This window comes from Stegostoma tigrinum, chromosome 46 (genome assembly GCF_030684315.1).
Source record: "Stegostoma tigrinum isolate sSteTig4 chromosome 46, sSteTig4.hap1, whole genome shotgun sequence".
In the NCBI taxonomy this organism is placed as follows: Eukaryota; Metazoa; Chordata; class Chondrichthyes; order Orectolobiformes; family Stegostomatidae; genus Stegostoma; species Stegostoma tigrinum.
The window spans coordinates 2,815,433-2,829,462 of record NC_081399.1 but is presented as its reverse complement, the minus strand read 5'-3'; the positions used below and the strand labels follow the sequence as shown (position 1 = coordinate 2,829,462).

General features: G+C 45.4%; 1 protein-coding gene across 2 annotated transcripts in view; it reads left to right on the top strand.

The window, feature by feature from the left end:
• The first annotated feature begins 285 nt into the window (after nucleotides 1-285).
• Nucleotides 286-14,030, top strand: part of zfp91 (ZFP91 zinc finger protein, atypical E3 ubiquitin ligase) — a 51,874-nt gene continuing 38,129 nt past the window's right edge. Inside the window, exons 1-2 of one of the 2 annotated variants that reach the window (XM_048525390.2) lie at nucleotides 286-832; nucleotides 5,794-6,158. In XM_048525390.2, coding sequence (XP_048381347.2) covers nucleotides 368-832; nucleotides 5,794-6,158 — 830 coding nt within the window. In that variant the 5' untranslated portion in view covers nucleotides 286-367. The remainder of the gene's footprint in view (nucleotides 833-5,793; nucleotides 6,159-14,030) is intronic. The other variant, XM_048525391.2, reaches the window with a different exon arrangement.

Below are 14,030 nucleotides of genomic sequence, written 5' to 3'. Positions count from 1 at the left end.
ACCTGGATCATACACCCTATCCTCATGATTTTATAAAGTTCTATAATGTCACCCTCAAATGCTCCAGGGAAAACAGCCCCAGCCACTCCTTGTAGGTCAAACCCTAGCAACATGCTTGTGAAGAGATAACAAGGTGCAGAACTGGATGAACAGAGGAGCAGGAACGGCTGACCTTCCGGGGAGAGACTCTTCCCCATCTCTGGCTTCTCCCTTGAGAGGGGGCGGGGCCAGCGGGCGGGCGCATGCGCGCCTGGGGGAGGAAGGGGGGCGGAGTTCGCGTCCGCGCTCTCGAGGCCGCGCGCAGTGACGTTTTCCCCTCTCCCTCCACCCCCAACCGACGAACCCGAGCGGCGGCAGCAACAACAACATGGCGGCGGCTGCGGCCGCGGCCGGGAACCAGAGCGGGACCTCGGTTCGTTGTCATCGGGCAGGCCCGGGTCCCGGAGGTCTGGAGCGGCGGCAGCAGCAGCAGCAAGGAGAAGAAGAAGAAGGAGGAGAGGAGGCGGAAGAAGAAGAGGAGGAGGAGAGGTGCCGGAGGCGAAGGAGGAGGAGGAGGAGGAGGAGCAGCAGCAGCAGGGGTGGACATGAGCCTGAAACACAAGGCCCCGCGGCGTTGGGCCTAGCCGCGCCCTGCACCGTCAAACAGGAGCTGGACGACGGCCGGCCGGAGGAGGAAGACCAGGAGGAGGAGGAGGTGGAGGAGGAGGATGGCGACGATGTGGTAAAGGTGGAGGTTCAGCAGTCCGAGTCCGAGGAAGCAGGCCGCGCCGCCGGCTCGGTTTACCCGGCGGCGCAGGACCAGAGCGGGGCCTCCGGCAGAGAGCAGCAACAGGTTAGTGGCGCTATCAGGATTGACAGTGTTTATTAGTGTCTGGGGCTGCGGAGTGGCGGGTTACGGAATTAATGCTGTCTGTTCCTCTCAGGGTGAGGGATATCAAGTGTTGTCTCGTGCCCCTGTGTGTGAGAAGCGTGGGAATGGAAGCTGTGGGATACGCCGCGTGAGGGATATTGGGACTGAAAGCTGTGGGATACATTGCGTGAGGGATATTGGGAATGAAAGCTGTGGAATACACTGCGTGAGGGATATTGGGACTGAAAGCTGTGGGATACACCACGTGAGGGATATTGGGACTGAAAGCTGTGGGATACACCGCATGAGGGATATTGGGACTGAAAGCTGTGGGATACATTGCGTGAGGGATATTGGGACTGAAAGCTGTGGGATACATTGCGTGAGGGATATTGGGACTGAACGCTGTGGGGTACGCCGCGTGAGGGGCGTTGGGACTGAACGCTGTGGGGTACGCCGCGTGAGGGACGTTGGGACTGAACGCTGTGGGGTACGCCGCGTGAGGGACGTTGGGACTGAACGCTGTGGGGTACGCCGCGTGAGGGACGTTGGGACTGAACGCTGTGGGGTACGCCGCGTGAGGGGCGTTGGGACTGAACGCTGTGGGGTACGCCGCGTGAGGGACGTTGGGACTGAACGCTGTGGGGTACGCCGCGTGAGGGACGTTGGGACTGAACGCTGTGGGGTACGCCGCGTGAGGGGCGTTGGGACTGAACGCTGTGGGGTACGCCGCGTGAGGGGCGTTGGGACTGAACGCTGTGGGGTACGCCGCGTGAGGGGCGTTGGGACTGAACGCTGTGGGGTACGCCGCGTGAGGGACGTTGGGACTGAACGCTGTGGGGTACGCCGCGTGAGGGACGTTGGGACTGAACGCTGTGGGGTACGCCGCGTGAGGGGCGTTGGGACTGAACGCTGTGGGGTACGCCGCGTGAGGGACATGAGCTGGTGAGTTATGCTCCCTGTTTAATCTACAGGATATGAGATAACTAATACCATCTCTTACAGTTGGTGTGACAGATAGGGAGGGGTTATCCCTCAGTGTGAGGGACATGCCGGGGGTCTGTACTGACTGATACTTCACATGTGGAACCGGGGATGAATAGTTTTGTCTTCCTGGTATGGCAAGTGGATTAATACTGTCTAAATCTATATGAGAGATATGGGAATTGATACTGGTATTCTCAGCCTCAGTGACATGGTGAGTAACACTAACATTACCCATGTGTGTATGAGTAATGTATATCAAGTGCAAGCAGCATGCAGGAGATTAACACGATTACCCTCCCCATGAGGTACTGTCATTGTGTTTAATACTGTCATCTCTCAGTACGAAGGATAGGAAGTGTGATATGTCAGTTACCCTCATTGCATGGCAGATGGAATTAATACTCTTACTCTGTGTGAGGGATAGCAGAGATTATTATTGTCAGTGTGAGATTCTCGGGCTTTCATGCTATCTGTTATCCTCAATATGATGGATTTCAGAGATTAATACTGTTAATTACACTCAATGTTAGTGACATTGCATTAATACTATCTGTACTGAGGGTCACAGGGATTTTTGATACTGTTATCCTCCGTGTGAAATGTGCACGGATTAATACTGTCACTTTCCGAGAGGGATATGGCAATTAGTGATGTCTTGCTATCTGGGCCGTGTAGTATTGATACTGATTCACAATGAGAAATGTGGGGAGATTACAGCTTTTTGTTGAATTAGAGACTGGAGTGATTAATTCTGTCAGTTAAACTGTACAGGACCACGATATTGATTCTCTCAGTGCAAGGGACTTGGCGTGACGAATACTGTTGACATTGCAGTTACAGAGACTTGGCTGAAAGAGGGAAAGCACTGACAGCTAAATATCTCAGAATTTAGATGTTCCACATGTGATAGAAATGGAGGTAACCGGGATGGGGGAGTTGCATTTACTGATTGTCTGTCTCAGTGCCATATTCCCTTTTACTCTCCGTGCCTCTTCAAACTTTTAATATTGAATGACTTTCAATATTGAATTCTTTGCACACCTTCTGTGGTAGTGATTTCTACGGCCTCATCACCCTCTGAATGAAGAAACATTTCCCCATCTCAGTCTTAAACGGCCTACCACATATGCTGAGACTGTGACCCTTGGTTCTCAACTTGATCCATCTTGGGCGCCTCTAGAGAAGTCCCATCATTTCACGTGTCAGTCTCCAGCTGACTCAATTCACTGTGAGATATCGAGGCGAGAGGTCCTGAATAACCCCTGGACTGGCAGGTCTATTCAAGTCGCAACTGCTCCAGGGATATACAATAGCATATCTGAACAGGCTAATTCAAAAAATCTGATTAAATAAAGAAAAAGTAATAGCACAGCCACCGCAATAGGTCCCTATTGAAAACTTTTTTTTACTGTCCAGGCCCTGACAAAATGCTGGCAGTAGTCCTGAAGATGTGTGCTCTCGTTCCTGCAGTGCCTGTAATCAAGCTGTGCTTGTATGGCTGCATTATTGGCATCTACCTGACAATGTGCAAAATTGCCCAGGCGTATCCTGTACTGAAAGGCAGGACAAATCCAACCAGTCAATTACTGCCCCGTTATTCTACTCCTGGCCATCAGTAAAGTGTTGGAAGATGTCATTGACAATGCTATTGAGCAGCACTCAATTAACTTAAAAACTTCTTGCTGATGCTTGGGTTATGTTTTGACAGCCTTGTTTTAAACATGACATGATATCAAGGCCTCACTTGACTGGGTGTTCCATCAAGGAGCTCTAGCAACACTGTTGTGAATAGGGATCAAGGGGAGAATCGGTTTACGGAGCATCTGCACTCTGCACACAAACTGACCTTCTAGTTACCATCTGCTTTGATTTCCCCTCCTACTCCCCTGACAACACATTCATCCTTGGCTGCCTTCTGTGTCAGAGTGAAGCCAAACATAACATAAACTGAAAGAGTGACATCTGATATTTCACATTGGGAAGCTTACAGTCCAGTGTCCTTAACACTGACTTCACTAGCTTCAAAATCACTTCAACCGCAGCCTCGTTCCATGTCTGCCCCTCCCCTTCCTTACCCTGATCTACCCTGTTTATCTTCCCACTCAACTATCTGCTCCACCCTTCCCATGGACCAATGACAATAACCCCTACCTGCATTCACCTATCACCATCTCTCCTACCCGTCCCCCGCTACCCATTTTTTTCCGGACTCCCCTTCCCCTGCTGCCCTCCGTCCTGATGAAGGATTTCAACACAAAACATTGACTTTCTTGCTCCTTTGCTGTCTGATTGGCTGTGCTTTTTCAGCCTCTCACCTTAGACTCTGGATTCCAGCATCTGCAGACCTGATCGTCTCCAAGGGGTTGAGTTGTACCACACACGAACTAAGATGCTTGTTTTTGTAGTTGTTGTAGGTCAAACACCCTGTAGAATTTCCTCAGGAGGCCCGTTTTTGCAATGTACAGCTTTGTCGATTCCATTATGATGCTGTTGATTCTGGATTGTAACTAATTTGCGTGTTAAATACTGCCAGCTGTCAAAGTGGAATTGAACCCAGTCTAACCAGACCATTAGCCTGAGCTCTGGATTGTTAATCCAGTGATGTTAACTCTGATTTTTTTTTTCTTCTCAGATGCTGCCAGACCTGCTGAGCTTTTCCAGCAACTTCTGTTTTTGAATCTTACATTTTTCTTCATTGTGCACCATCTTCCGACCCTTTGTGCGCAATCACTTGACCTATTTTATGCCTTTCGGAGTCTTCATATATTCATTACAACTTGATCTCCTATCTTGGTTTGTATCAGCAGCAAATCTGGTTACAATGCAGTCTGTGCCTTATCTGAGTTGTTAATACTGCACAGATGTTTGAGGCCCAGCTCTGATCCTTGGTGATTTCCTTTTGTCGCACCAAAGGGTCCTTTTGAATGCAAGTGGTTTGCCTATTAGTATTGATCCACTATTAGCGACTCTCTCAGCACATCAGTGGGCCGTGTCAGCCTGGATTCGTGACTCAAGTCTTGAGTAGCTTTACTCTGAGGCACCTCCTGATCAAAAGGCAAGAATGTTGGGGCTGAGCCAAGGCTGCTCATTCAGCATCCGTATTGATCCTACCATGCAAATTTCAGCCATAAAATGCCTGGTGTAGCCAAGGCTGAAGGAAAAGCTAAAGAACTAATGGTGACAATTTGCCCGAGCGATGTACTGGGTCTGGATGGAGCTCCAATAGGCTTTCAAACATGCACTGGTCGAGACAAGTAATGTACTTCCCACAAAGAGCTTGATTATCAGGGAAGGTGGTATCATTGTAGTAATGTATCTGGACTGTTGATGCAGAAGTTCAGGCCTTTGAGATCAGGGCACTGGTGCTATTTAAATTTTACTTATTGTAAGTAATGGAAACCAAGAAATTTAGTTTTTTAAAATTTGTTAGATTCTGGGCTTTGGTTTTTCTCATAATTATTGCCCATCCCTACCTGCCCTCGTGAAGGTGGTAATGACTTAAAACTCATTTGGTTCATTAATGACCTTTTCAGGGAGGGAAATCTGCCATCCATATCAAGCCATTCTGACTCGTGACTCCAGATCCACAGCGTTGTTGTTGGCTCTTAAATTTCCTTTTCAAAGAAATGACCCAGCCAGCCACTTGAGGGACAGCAAGTGTTGGCCTTACCAATGGCAGCTACGTCCATCAAAGAATGAAGAGAAAGAATAGTGTGTGTAATCTGAATATTGACTCACTGACCAGAATCCATTTGACACCCCGAATAAATACATACGGATAGTCCTCCCACTGACTGCAGTTCGCTATGTGCCTCAGAGTACCAGTCATTGTGATGTGTGCAGTAACTTGTTTTGCTGATGAGTCTACTGGTTTTTCGTGCATCAATGCGATTCCTATTCAGGTACTAACAGTGTGTATCATTCCCCCCTTTTGCTGTCTCTCATTTGCTGAGAAGCGGAGGATTCTGATCATAGATGAGCAGCGGCAGCGGGTAGAAGAGGCCGTGCTGTGCCAGGAGGTTGAGTGGGACCGTACCGACAGGCAGGTCGGTGGGCTGGTGTGGCAGCGCACGGAGGCCTGGAGCCAGGATGCAGATGAGCCAGGGAAGGTGCTGGTGTCGGTGGCCGGCGTGCGGGGCCAGGAGCAGCACCCACTGACTACATTGCAGGGCCCGGCCCGTGATCGACCGGGGTCTTCCCCAGCGCAGCGCAGGCGCAAGTCGGAGTATCCCCGTCGGCGGAGCTGCATCTCGTTCACGTTCGGTGGGGCGGAGCTAAGCACGGGCCGTACTGAAGAAGGCGAGGAGCCGGTAGAGATCCGGTAAGTGGAGAGTGCGCCTGGAGATGGTTGAGTCACCCGGTGTCCAGGGCATTCCATGCATTTGAAAGGAATTTTCTGATGGTTGTGGGAATTGTCGGGGGGTGGGGGGTGGGTGGAATTAATGATGGCAAGAATTCTCCTATCAGATTCATTTGGTTTGAAGAGGGATTGATTATCAAACAGACCAGATGGTGCTTTGTCCCTTCCCATGCACACTGGAAAAGCACGAGGGTACTTCCTGCTTGGTGCTAACAAATGGGAAAGATACTCTAGATCAGATTTGCAGGGGAGCTGTGAAGAGGTGCAGAAGAGGTACAGTTTGGTGATAATGAGGGACCTTCAATTTTCTGAATGTGGAACAGCAGCAAATAGTGTTGGAAAGGGTTTAACATATGTGTTTCAGAAACTCTTTTGATGTATGTAAGAGATAGGAACAGGAAGAGGAGCAGGCCATCTGCTCCATCGAGCCTGCTCTGCCATTCAGTAAGAGCATAGCTGATCTTTTTGTGGACTTAACTCTAGAAACCCACCTGCTCACCATAATTATTAATTCCTTTATTGTTCAAAAATCTATCTATCTTGAAAAGTCTTCAACAAGATAGTCTCAACTGCTTCACTAGGCAGGGAATTCCACAGAATCATAAGCCTTTGGGTGAAGGAGTTCCTCCTCAACTTAATCTGCTGTTCTTTATTTTTAAGCCTAATATTTAATCTGTTCTGGCCTACAACGGGAGAATTATTTCCTCTGTTTGGCTGGGATTGCTGTGGATCCAGTCCATCAAGTGTTAGCAAGGAAACTTTCAATGATCAGCGATCATAGCCAACCTAAAGTTTACGATGCTGTCTAAAAGAACCAAGTTGGAGGTGATCCAAATTCAGCAATTGAAGGACAAGCTGTCCCAAGCAAAACTGTAAAGAAACAATAGGCTGCTATTTAAAAAGGAAATGGTTCATGTGCATGAGGTGGGGCAGTCAAGTACTGAGCACTGAGTTAGTGAGAGCTTAAGTTGAAGCAGGAAAAGATATGCACTGAAATATGTCATGTTGATAATTCGTGAGAATCCAGGCTTCAATTCCATGTGGGGAAGCATTGAGAAGTTAGGTTTATTTTTCTGTGGAGATTATTGGAATTAACTTTGCAGGAAGTATTTAAAATGGAAGGACCTGGACAGAGTCACCCAAGATAGATTTATTCCCATTGGTGTGAATGCTGTGAACTGCAGGGCTGTTATTTAAGATCCTTGGCCAAAGGTGCATCAGTGACATGTGAAACGGTATTTCACATTTGACAGAAATTGAGTAGTTGAAATCTAGAATGTATTGCTTTTATTTTCCACACGTTCCATCCTTTCTATATTTGACACCACTTCAAATCTATGTCCCCTTCCTCTTGTTCTTGTTTCTTCTATAAGTCAAAGCAGCTCCTCGTCTATTGTATCGAGTCTGCTCGTGATTTTGAAAATGTCAATCAAATTTCCACTCGTCCTTTTTCTCTCTACAGAGTGCAGTCATAATGGGTAAATGTGTGTAGTCTTGACCCCACTTCAGATGACTAGTTATAATAACCAATAATAATGATCTCAGTGCTGATTATAGTCAATGACTGAGCAGCCATGATATTAGTGTGTGGAATTTTCTCCTCACTTTTTGGTCTTTTACAGGCAGCTTTGTTAAGTTGGAGCTATGTAACTATTAGCTCTCAACTTTTCAGCTGGGGCAAACAAGCATTCCATTACTTTATAGTTGTTAATAAGTTAGGTCCTCAGTCATCCAAGCATCAGTGAATATAGATCAATTCTAATTGACCTCTTCTCATAGGATAGAGCACTCCTTCCAGAAATCAGTCAAGTGAATCTGTTTCACCATTTTTAAGGAAAGTGTATCTTTACTTTGCAAGAAACAAAACTGGTACACTATACTCCATGTGGTCTCCACAAAACCCTATATACTTGCATCAAACTCATATTAATGGACCAAAGAACCTCCTGTGAAGCTTCTTGGAATAGTATTTCCATTTAGGTTGCTGTGTGCCTAATGTAGGAGTGTAAGTTCCAGCAGCGTAAAAGGGACCTATTCTGTATCTAACCCCATACTGTACCTGTCCTAAGTGTGTTTGGCTGAGACCATTTAGAAGGAGCATTTCTCTGCTACTCTGTATCTCGGAGTTTTATGAAGAGTAGGAACGAAAGTGGAGTAGATGCAAGATATGTCATTATTGTCTTGTGTGATGGAGGACCTTGAAGGCCCTTGTGGCCTATTCCTGAACCTATTTTTTTAATGTTCATACATTTCGATGCAGTTGATGTTGGAGGCTAACCCCATGTGGTATGTGTGTTTGGGCAGTGTAGGGGGAACATTGTACCTAACCTGAAGTTAGTTGGTGTACTCTTCTGAGTAAACCATATGGCCTGTTTATGTGACCAGATATCGCAGACACGTACCCCTTCTCCAGGAATCAAACGCTAAAGAATCAAAAGGCAGGAGCAGAAAACAGGAGTACAGCATTGAGATAGTGGATTAGCCCTGATTATACTGAATGGAGGAGCTGGGATGAATGGTTTTACTCTTGCTCCTATCTTCAGTGTTTCTACGTTTCTGTCAGTGGTGTTATTATCCTCTGGAGAGTGGCCAGTAATCATGGCTATGATTTCTGTTTTTCAGTACCTGTGTGCATGCGTCCACTGCAGTTCTTTTATCAATATATTTCTTTATTTGAAGACTCAAATTTAATCCATCACACATTGACTTTTCAAAATATATGTATTTGGTCTTCAGGGTGATGCTCATTTATCTTGAGGGAACTTTCGACTGGTGAGTCTGAGGTCAGTGGTGGATAAGTTGTTGGAAGGGTTTCTGAGAGACAGGGTTAACATGGATTTAGAAAGGCAAGGACTGATTAGGGATAGTTAGCATGGCATTGTGCATGGGAAATCATGTCTCACAAACTTGGTTGAGTTTTTCAAGGATGTGACCAAGCAAAAAGATGAGGGCGGATTGGATGATATTATCGGTATAAACTTTTACAAGTCAAATCTTTGTCAAAGTTCCAGTTAGTAAACTTACATCAAGTGGGGTTCCAGGAGAGCTTGTCAATTGGATACAAAGTTGATTTGATGGTGGAGGGTTGTTGCTCAGACTGGAGATCTGCTACCAGCGATGTTGGGTCCACAGTTGTTTGTCATTTATATAGTCTGTTTGGATGAGAATTTAGGGGGAATATTTAGTAAGTTTGTGGAGAAAACCAAAATTGATCATACAGTAAACTGTTGAAAGTTATCTAAGAGTACAAAGATCCTGAACAATTGGGCCAGTTGAGATTAAAATTAATTTTAGATGCAAAGTGCATTTTGGTACAACAATGAGGGCAGGACTTGCATAGTTAAAGATAGGGCCTTGGCGAGTGCTGTCAAACAGAAATCCTGAGGAGTTCAGAAGCTTAGTTCCTTGTAAGTTGCGTCACAGGTAGATGGAGTGGTAAAGTAGTCCATTTGCGGGTTTGCCTTTATTGTTTGGACCATTGAGTTCAGGAGTTGGGATGCCATGGTGCAGTTGTCAATGATGTTGGTTAGGCCACTTTTGGAGTACTGTGGTATAGCTCTGATCGCGTTGCTAGAGGGATATTAAGTTGGAGAGGGTGCAGAAAATATTTGAAATGATGTTACAGGGACTGGAGGATTTGGCCTACAAGGAGTGCCTGGATAGACTGGGACTTCTCTTTTTCACTGTAGCAACGATCTTAAGGGGTGACCTTTATAGACAGTTATAAAATCATGAGGGGCATAGATGTGGTGAATAGCAAAGGTCTTTTCCGCAGTGTGGGCAAGTTCAAGGTGAAAGGGCAAAATTTTAACATGAGAGGAGAAAGATTTATAAGGGACTTGTGGGACAACTTTTTCACACAGAGGGTGGTTCATTTGTGGAATGAACCACCCTCTGAAGTGGTAGATGCAGGTACAATTAGAACATTTAAAAGACATTTGGACATGTACGTGGATAAGAAAGGTTTCGAGGGATATGAGCCATGCGCTGGCAAATGGGACTCATTTAGTTTGGGAAACCTGGTCGGTGTGGATGAGTTGAAGCAAAAGGTCTGTTTCCAGACTCTCTGACTCTTAAAGCAGTATTTGCATTTCCCTGGGCCCTTTTATGACCTCTCAAGTTCCCAAAGACCATAAGACATAGGAGTGGAAGTAAGGCCATTTGGCCCATCAAGTCCATTCCGCCATTTAAATCATGGCTGATGGGCGTTTCAGCTCCACTTCCCTGCACTCTCCCTGTAGCCCTTGATTCCTTGTGAGATCAAGAATTTGTTGATCTCTGCCTGGAAGGCATCTAATGTCCCAGCCTCCACTGCACGCTGGCAAGCATTTTGTTTGAATCCATACTCCTGACATGGAGCTGTCATAAACGAGAGAGTCAGTTTCACATGTTTTTTTTTGAGATGTTTATGGTTCTTACCATCTTACATCTAACTTTTTAAAAATTCATTCACAGGATGTTGTCTTTGCTGGTTGGCCCAATACCTTCTGTCTAGCTGCACTCGACAGTGAAGGAAAGAAGCTATATTTCAACGTTAGGGTAGTGAATGACTTGGGGGGGAACTTGCAGGTTGTGTTCTTACTGTTCTGATCTTGTCCTTCTAGATGATGTTGGTTGTGGATTTAAAAGGTGTTGTTTCAGAAATCTCTGAATTTCTACCTTGCATCTTGTAGATTATACCCCTTACTGCTACTGAGTGTCAATGGTGGAGGACTGAATGTGAATGTCAACCAGGTGTGATGCTTTGACCGAAATGGTATCAAGCTTATTGAGTGTTGTTGGAGCTGCACTCATGTAGGAAAATGGGGCGTATTCCACTCTCACTCCAGACTTGTGACATATAGATGGTTGGCAGGCTTTGGGGAGCCAGAAGATAAGGTACTTTCTGTAAGACTTCCAGTCTTTGACTGGCTCTCGGAGCCCTAGTGTTGATACAGTGAATTAAGTTTTGTTTCTGGCCAATCCCCAGGGTGTTGATAATGGGAGAATAAATGATGAGGAAATGGCCTCATGATTATCGCTAGAACATTAATCCAGGGACACAGGTAATGTTCTGGAGACCAGAGTTTGAATCTCGCTCCAAGGCAAGTGGTGAAGTTTGAATTCAATAAAAATCTGGCATTAAGAGTCTAATGATGCCCATGAAGCAATTGTCGTTAGTGAGGGAGAAAGAAAATCTGGCTCCTTAATGTGCTTTCGGGAAGCACACTACCATCCTCACTTGGTCTGTCCTATGTGTGACTCCCCACCCAATGTGGTTTATTCTTAACAGCCCTCTCTGGGCAGTTAGGGATGAACAACAAATGCTTATTAAGCCAGCAATACCCTCATTATAGACAGTAGACAATAGGTGCTGGAGTAGGCCATTCGAGCCATCACCACCATTCGTTATGATCATGGCTGATCATCCACAATCAGTATCCTGTTCCTGCCTTATCCCCATAACCCTTGATTCCACTTCCATTCTGTGAATGAATGTTTTAAAAGTGCCATTGAATATCAAGGGGTCAGTGGCTTGGTGTCATAATTGGTACCTGGGGAACACAGCATTATTTGTCACTGTTGTCCAGGCCAATCTCGAACCTAATCAGATCTTTGCTGTCTATTCTCACTCCTTAGATCAGCAATATTCATTAATTGGATACAGTTTTGGTTATTAAAAAAATTCTTTCTTGTGTTCATACCCCTTTAGGCTTCACCTCTCTTGATCTCTGCAGCCTTCTCCAGTTCTACAGCCCTATGACATCTTTGTACCCCTCCTTTACTTTTAGCATCTGGTACATCCCTGATCATCATCATTCTGCCATTAACCTGGAACTCCTGCATTCATTTTTTTTAGGCTCTTTGGCTCGCCCCACTTTGTTCCTTTTAAGATTGTTATTTCACTGTTGCTTGATCAAAGAATTGGAACTCGCTTCTTCAATACGGTGTTCATGGTCGATCGTTGTTCAGGATTGCAAAGCTCACTCTGTCCTTCCTGGGAGCCATATGGAATAGGCAATAAATGGTGGCCCACCTGGCGGCTCTAACTACTTGTTCATTACCACCGAGAAGGATAGTGATTTATGCCAAGTTCGCAAGTTGTGCTGAAGCCATATAAGGAATCCTGTTGATGTTTTGATGCATTTTACATTTTTGTGCTATTACGGTTGATATGAGAGTAGGGAAGTTCTTTCTGGTGTCCTTTTTATTATTCTCCCTCAGGTCTTGCCACTAAGGCTAGCATTTGTTGCTCATTCCCAATTATCCTTGCACAATGAAGTCATGTAAGAACCACAAATGTGGCCCCCCATTTCCTTCAGAGAAGGAAGTCTGCCACCCTTACGTGGTCTGGCCAACAAATGATTCCAGACCATAGCAGTTGGATTGACTCTGAAATAGTTAACCAAACCACTCAGTTGTGTCTAAGCACTACAAGGTGTGATTAAAGCAATAAAGTCAGATGGACAACCTGGTGTCAACCGAGGCTACCAAACAAAACTACTGTGGTGCACCTGGTTCTGTTGTTTCGGTAAAGTCACACTTACTGACATGTGGGGACTTGAACCACAGTTATGAAAGCTAGTCAAGCAAGAGTCTGACACTGTCGTTCTCACAGAATTATGTCTCATTAAGCCCCCAAAAAATACCATCATCCCTGGGCATAATCAGTCCAGACATATTGGCATAGCAGTGTACAGTCTGCACAGGGTTGCTCTGGGAGTCATCAACATTGATCTTTGGGGATCCATGAAATATAATGCCATCAAGTGAAACATGAGCTAGTGCTTCTCCTTGTTTAACATCACTCGAAAGAAGCACTGTGTAGTGTGTGCTGGTTACATGGGGATGCAAGGACATAGACTGTATGCTGAGGGAGATGGTCTGCAGTGTCAGTCACCGAGTGTGGTTTGGCAGCACTACTAACCAAACTGACTGAATCCCAAAGGACTTAGTTGCTAGACTGGATCAATAACATGGAGAGGGAACCAACCATTAAGAACTGAACACTTCTCGTTTGGATTTTTCATACTAAGCTCCGTACACTGATGCAATCCATTTCTTAACATGTCTACACTGTTTTTCAAGAAAAACTGTTTTACACATCAAATGACCCCAAAATTCTGCAAAATCAAGCCAAAAGGCTTTTTCAGTTGAGTGTTAGCCTCAGCCAAAAAAAAGGATCTTTCTAACTGAAAATGCAGTGTACCTCAATTTACTCTCTTTGATTGTGAAAACTCCCAATGAAAATGTTACACTCGTGGGTGTCTCAATTTTTTTAATTAAAAAGAGAGCATGGCACCAGAAAGCCTGACAAGCTAATTATGAAATCCCTTCACAGTCAGAAAAAAGGCAACAATCTACTAGTTCCAAATCCAAATCTTAAAAATGTATGTACGTTTTACACAAGTGACTTGAGGCTGTATTCACGAGGCACTATGGGCACTCAGTAGAATTTTAATTAACCACAATTTATAACCTTGTGGCTCAGCATTTAGCCTGGTTTGGCATTACCACCAAGATTGTGAATCAACCCTGCATCAATAGAGAGTACAGGAGTGCTTTTCAGAATTAGTACCAATGAGAATTCAGCCTGGTCAAGATATTTAAGACAAGACTGCCTTGCATTTCCTCCTCATCTTCAGATTCACAATCCCCTGGCTAAAGAAATTCCTCCTTATCTAAAGGGTCATTCCTTCACTCTAGCATTGTGCCCTGGGGTCCTAATCTCTCCTAGTGGAACAATCTTCTCCACATTCACTCAGTACAGGCCTCTCGGTATTCTGTAAGTTTCAATGAAATCTCCCCCTTTTCCTAAACTCTGTTGGGTACAGACTGAGGGTCCTCACCACT